The sequence below is a fragment of the Embiotoca jacksoni genome, unplaced genomic scaffold (assembly GCF_022577435.1).
Source record: "Embiotoca jacksoni isolate LCO1_2020_lvr unplaced genomic scaffold, fEmbJac1.0.p SCAF_12, whole genome shotgun sequence".
Taxonomy (NCBI): domain Eukaryota; kingdom Metazoa; phylum Chordata; class Actinopteri; family Embiotocidae; genus Embiotoca; species Embiotoca jacksoni.
Window position 1 is genome coordinate 4,221,357 of NW_027185252.1, and position 6,398 is coordinate 4,227,754.

At 40.1% G+C, this 6,398-nt stretch overlaps 1 protein-coding gene across 1 annotated transcript; it reads left to right on the plus strand.

Annotated features, from left to right (window-relative positions):
* The first annotated feature begins 368 nt into the window (after positions 1-368).
* On the plus strand, positions 369-3,737 carry LOC138195162 (C-signal). The gene is made up of 4 exons (XM_069144296.1): positions 369-749; positions 1,810-1,987; positions 2,094-2,188; positions 2,711-3,737. The coding sequence occupies exons 1-4, from the start codon at positions 423-425 to the stop codon at positions 2,900-2,902; spliced, it is 792 nt and encodes a 263-aa protein (XP_069000397.1). The 5' UTR covers positions 369-422; the 3' UTR covers positions 2,903-3,737.
* The last annotated feature ends 2,661 nt before the right edge of the window (positions 3,738-6,398 follow it).

A 6,398-nucleotide genomic window follows, 5' to 3' on the forward strand; every position in this document is an offset into this window, starting at 1 on the left:
GCTACCGCTGTTGAGAATGATTGCCAGGAATATTTACTGCTTACAGCCCCACATCTGACCAGTACAACGTATTATTTCATGGTATAATAAACACGTCAGCTTACGGGACACGTACATGCAGCGTTTTGTAAGTGGTTTGAGAATGACCTCCAGGGGGCGTACTTTGCTTGTTGTGAAAACATGTTCCCTTCATGAACCCCTCGTTCAGTTCCCTTTTTGAACTTCAAATTCATTATTTCAAAATACATCTTCGCGGTTTCAGCGCTGCTCTATATTAACATTACTATAATCCTTTACAGACTTTCTAAACGTCCCTTTTTCAGGAAATGTCCTTGCTATCTTGCTCCTCGAGTTTCCATATTACGACCCTTTTGGGTACAAGTGAAGGCAGCACAGGCTACTAGTTATGTCATTTGACTGGCATGGCTGCCCCCGTTGCTCTCATTCAAGGAGCCAGCAGAGGACTGGGGTTTGAATTCTGCAAACATATATTAAAAAACAAATCCCTCGCTGCTGTCATAGCGACATGTCGAAACCCGGACGGAGCGGCCGAGCTGCGGGGCCTGGCTGGCCAACACCCGGGCAGACTGACGGTCCTCCAGCTGGACGTGAACCTGGAGGAGGACATCCGAGGGGCTGCAGAGCGGGTTGAAGAGAGCTTCGGTCGGCTGGATTTAATCGTCAACTCCTCGGCGATGCTTCACCCCTCCGGGAAAGGAGAGACCAGCCTGAGGGATGTGTCTGCACAGGTAAAGTAAGTTTTGTAAGATGTTGTTTGAAAAGCCCATCTTTCCTCAAGGACAGGAAAAAAAAAAGTGCTTTAAAGTGACTAATCTCATTCTGCCACATGGGAAACGTCATAATCCTGAAATACATTATGCTTGAAAACAAATTAACTCACTTTCTGAAATGAAGAGGCTGTAAACTGGTTCTCCCATTCCAAACTCCCTTCACAAATTCTGCCATTTTGATTGAGTCATAGCTGTTAATAAATGTAAACACTTGATGAGACAACATCATTACAGATGAAGAGTTAGGATTGGCTCATAAATTCGGCATCACTTCAAAGTACCCAGCAATATTATTTCCAACATAAAATACATGTTTATTTTAGATTGGCCTGCTTGTTGCTTATGGAAATAGCAAAATTCCCTCAATACTTGTACATTGTTGGACTTGGGCTCCTGCTAGTACAAAGCCAATATGTGTCAGCCCCCAGTCCTGCGTGTTCTTTAATGAGGCAATAGAAGAATATGTCAGGCTTCAAGATATTTATTTAACAGCAGCAGAACAACAGTCTGTGACCCCACAGGTTGCCGACTCCCTCCTGTGACCTTTTGGTTTGGCACAGTACTTTCACTCTCATTCACAAACACAGCCTTTTGTCTACACCTTCATTCACAACCTTTCGTCTACACCTTAATTCACAACCTTTTGTCTACACCTTCATTCACAACCTTCCGTCTACACCTTCATTCACAACCACACCCTGTTGTCTACACCTTCATTCACAAACACAGCCTTTCGTCTACCCCTTAGGATTAATAGTTGATAATACGACCTATATATAATTAATATGATACATACATATATGTTGTATTATTGTAAACATAACCTAGCACAGAATCGCACAACATACAATAATCTTTGCTGATGAAAATGATGACACATTTACTCATGTAAACCTGACATAATGTGTTGCTCATCTAGTTTCTTATCACACCGCTTTGTTCATTCATTCCTCTCCTGGAGCTCCACCAGATATCTTCCACCATCTATAATCCTGACTTGACTTCATGTCCGTTTCAGGGCATCATCTCCACGTTGACGACCAACACGGTGGGTCCCCTGGTCATGGCCAAGCATTTCGCCCCCCTGCTGCAGAAGGGCGCCGGCGGTTTCGGTCAGCAGCCCGCGGAGAAAGCCAAGCAGCACAGCGGCATCATCGTCAACATCACCGCCAAAGTGGGCTCCATCGGAGACAATGGTACCTATCTCTGTGCATGCATTATGTAGGATACACAAAACAAGTATTTAACTTTTAACCTGTGTAGTGACGTAACATGAGATGACTTTCCTCTCTCACCGCTCAGGTCTTGGTGGTTGGTACAGCTACAGAATGTCTAAAGCAGCTCTCAACATGGCCACCAGGAATTTGTCTATAGAGTTGGGCCGCAGTCGACCCAAGGTAAGTCTTCTTAAAATTTTTTGTTTCTCCTTCAGACTCATCCAGCGCCGCTGTCACAAGGACCGATACAGGAGCTCATTCTTGAAACAGGAGATCATTCTTGAAACAGGAGATCATTCCTGATACAGGAGAACATTCCTGATTTCATGATACAGGAGATCATTGCTGATACAGGAGATTATTGCTGCCCGCTGCAATCAGACTACAATAACTCACCTCTGGCCAAATCTGTCCTTCACCATTAACACTGTTTTATCTATCTATCTATCTATCTATCTATCTATCTATCTATCTATCTATCTATCTATCTATCTATCTATCTATCTATCTATCTATCTATCTATCTATCTATCTCTCTATCTATCTATCTGTCTATCTGTCTGTCTGTCTGTCTGTCTGTCTGTCTGTCCGTCCGTCCATGCATGCATGCATGCATGCATGTATGAATGCATGTATGAATGCATGTATGAATGTATGTCCGACGTCTGATGGATGACGCTCTCTCCGATGATTATTTTCCAGGTGGTGTGTGTGTCCTTACATCCGGGAACAGTCAACACAGACCTCTCGCGGCCTTATCACAGGAACGTGCCCAAAGACAAGTTGTTCAGCGCCGAACACTCTGTGGAGCGTCTGATGAGCATCATAGAGACGCTTGGCATCGAAAAGACTGGAAAGGCGTACAACTGGGATGGGGCTGAACTCCCGTGGTAGAATCAAGAAAATGGACGAAGAAAGAGAGTAGTTCATAATCCATTAAAAAAAAATATCAGGGCTGAAGTTAGTGCAGAACAGGAGGGTCCAAACAGTCCAGAACAAACTTTTTACACTACCTCAAAAACAGCCAAAGTGTTTTAAATCTAGAGACACTTATGTTGTTAATAATGTCATCACATAAAGGCCTTATTGATGCCTTAATAAAAAAAAATTGTTTTTTTTAAAAAGGCCTTATTAAAGACTCTTCCTGTATATCTTATAATTTGTACGGCATAATTTGCTTAACTCTGCTACAATTACTGTTTTTTTTTTATTTTCTACATTTGAAGAAAAGTTTTCTTTTTTCACTTCAAATGTCAACCACATTTATACTTTGCCCTTGGGTGCATTCAGCTGTAACTCCGTATAACCACAACTTTTCATTACGACACCACAGCTAGCTGATTTGAAGTGGAGCTCACCCCCCTCTGAGGGTGGCTTTGATGTTTTCATCTAACTCGCAGCGGGACAGTAAATAAAAGCACACGGTATTTGTGTAAAAGCAATCTCAGATGTTCCTTGTTGTCCATGATACTAGTGTGGAAAATTAAGGGGCTCCCAGGATCGTTAGAAATTAATTATACTTACAAGTTGTATCATAATACTAGATTAACCTATTATTATTTTATTTTCATTCATTTCATTTTGACTTCTGCCTCTAAGACACTCGCACATTGTTGTTTACATTAACTCTGTTACGATATCAGCCAATCCTACACCTGAGAAAGTTTTAAATTTTTCAACTAACTTATGCATTATACATATAAGAGCTAAATAAAAGCGTAAAAAGTTAGAGTTGTCTTTCTTTTACACATACAGATGGTTTTTCTACACACATAAGTATGATTGCACACTTTTCTTTGCTTTTTATTTACCCCTGTTGATATAAATTAGTGGTTCCTGCATGCCTTTCAATCTGGGCTCATTTCACATTAAAACTAAATGCACAATCAGGCTACTTTTCTATTTTTTTTTAAGTGCCACCAAAATTTTCAAAACACCCCAAATTTTTTGCCACTGTGGGCAAAACGTTGTCCCCCAAATATACTTTATTTTTTTGTATTTTATTTTTTTTCCAGTACTGCTTAAAAGCGTATTGTTGTGTAAAATCCAGCAGCTTTAATTGTGGCAGGATAAAAAGTCATCAGAGTGTGGTTTCACTGAAAGACAATGACATGAAATCACTGCCAAAGACTGAACAGCATTATATAGGCAGCAGATTTCTGTTTATGGAGCACCTGTGTGGGTTACAGGTTTGGTCAACATATAAAACGTAGTCGAGCATTTACGCCTTAAAGTCTTCTTGAAGGCATTTTTACATTTTACAAGCTCTGTTTGGATAACACAGAAGATAAACATCCTGTAGAAAAACTTGGAAAAGGTCGTAGACTTTTTAATGAAAAAGACTTCATTTCTGAAACAGCTGTAAACATCTCCTTTGAGAAAACCTACTGCAGTGTGCGTGCGTGTGCGTGTGTGTGTGCTGTTTGTGCAGAGGAATAGCAGAGAAGGCTCTTAAGCAATGGTGGGCTGTGACTAATTGGCTGAGTAATGGCTGAACTCAATCCTGTTAAGAGATTTTTACACCGTGTTGCCCTGATTCCTACCAGGCGGGTTACCGGGTTAATTTACTGGACTTTTATTACAATAATGTGATGCAACCAGTCATAATAATATCCCTAACTTCATGAAATATGACTTTTACACAACTTTAGATGCGAATCCATTATGGTTAGAGGTTCCTCACATCTACTCCTTTCACGGTACAACACAAGAGTCGTTTAACAAAAACAAATAGCTTTTTAAGACTCCATCAAAGCAGCTCTTTGATATCAACAATCCTCATGTTGATGTCTTTCTCCTCAGTTCGTTGGTCACACAGATTGCAGTATACAATGGGCTTCTTTGCAGTGTATTGCTGGTAATTAATCTATAATTGCACCTGTAATACTTATAAAATTGTATAATTATGTTTTATTGCATTTTAAAAATGCTTCATTGTTCCTGCTTTCTGAGCAAATTTGCAGTAAAGCAATTCGATTTTTTCTTTTTTTTAATTTATGGTTTAATGTGTGGCATCTACAGCTTGATAGTAGGAACAAATGGAAAAGAAGGAGAGATATGTCTTGTTAATTGTTCTGGTGATTGTTTTGCAGTTTAGATTGCTGCTCGACCTTTGCATCCTGGCAACTGTACTTCTTATCTAATGCTCTGTTTGATATCGAAAGAAGTATTCAGATCCTTTACTGAAGTAAAAGTACCAACACAGCTTTGTAAAAATACTCCATTACAAGTAAAAGTCCTGCATGAAATTGCTACTTAAATATTAGCAGCAAACTACAAGTAAAAGTACTAGTTTGGTGCCTCTGATATATTATTATTATATATGACATCATTAGATGATTGATAGTGAAGCATCAATTTGAGCTACCTTATATACCGTTTTATAAACAGAGGCAGCAGATAAATCTGAGGGGAGGAAAGAAGAAAACAAACAGTTGTGATCCACTAATCTGTTTCAAGTTTTAGGACTTTTCCTCAGATTTTTGGTGATATATTGGATCTTATTATTAGATTATGGATTTAATAGTAACCATGTGAGAAGTTTAGAAAGGAAAAAAAAAATGCATGTTTGGTGGAGGTGTTGACAACTCCTAGACATCAAAAATATGACCTTGACACTGACTTTTGTAAGACGTCAGAGCCCACAAATGTTTTAAACGTTTGTAATGTTATCCATGGTGTCCAATCTTTATCTTATAAAAACTAAGTGGTAAGTATTTCCTTCCTTTTGTATTTTTTTAAATTTATTTATTCCAATTTCCTTTAACTAATCAATTCTAAGGAGTTAAGGGAGAAAATACATAAACATACAATATACATATAAATTAGATTGCAATTTAAAACGCTCTACAGTCAAAACAAAAGACTCGTTATTAGAGGGAGCTCCTGAAAAGAAAAGAAAAAACAGTTTTTTTTTTATTTTTTTTATAGCTGCCCGTGTTGTGCACGCAACTGCAGGGTTACTACAGTTCATTTCGGCGGCTCATGTATTGATTGCACGGCAGCTTTTGTGCGCACATCACGCGTGGAAAGGACTGCGGGGAAAATGAGGATGACAGCGAGCAAGCGACGATTATAAATAAAGCGCCCGCAGCTGCAAGAGGAGGGGAGGGGAGAGGACTGTGGTCACTTTGGTTAATACTCCGGCGACTCGGGACGGAGCTGCTGCTCCTCCTGCTCCTGCTGCTCCTGCTGCTGCTCCGGCGTGTCTTTTGTCTTTTAAATGCAGACTGACGGTGTTCGTTTCTCTGCGGAGAAAAAAAAAAACCGGTCGGAGGAGGTGAACGAGTTCTGGGGCTTGGAGGAGCTGGTGTGACGTAGTAGTCCTCTCTCTCTCTCTCTCTCTCTCACACACACACACACACACGCTGACACACACACACACACACAC

Excerpts from the sequence above, each read along its gene's own strand:
- LOC138195162 (XM_069144296.1), top strand. The coding sequence starts at position 423 with ATGGCTGCCCCCGTTGCTCTCATTCAAGGAGCCAGCAGAGGACTGGGG. Across the intron at positions 750-1,809 it reads TGAGGGATGTGTCTGCACAG|GGCATCATCTCCACGTTGAC; the intron begins GTAAAGTAAGTT and ends TGTCCGTTTCAG. Across the intron at positions 2,189-2,710 it reads TGGGCCGCAGTCGACCCAAG|GTGGTGTGTGTGTCCTTACA; the intron begins GTAAGTCTTCTT and ends ATTATTTTCCAG.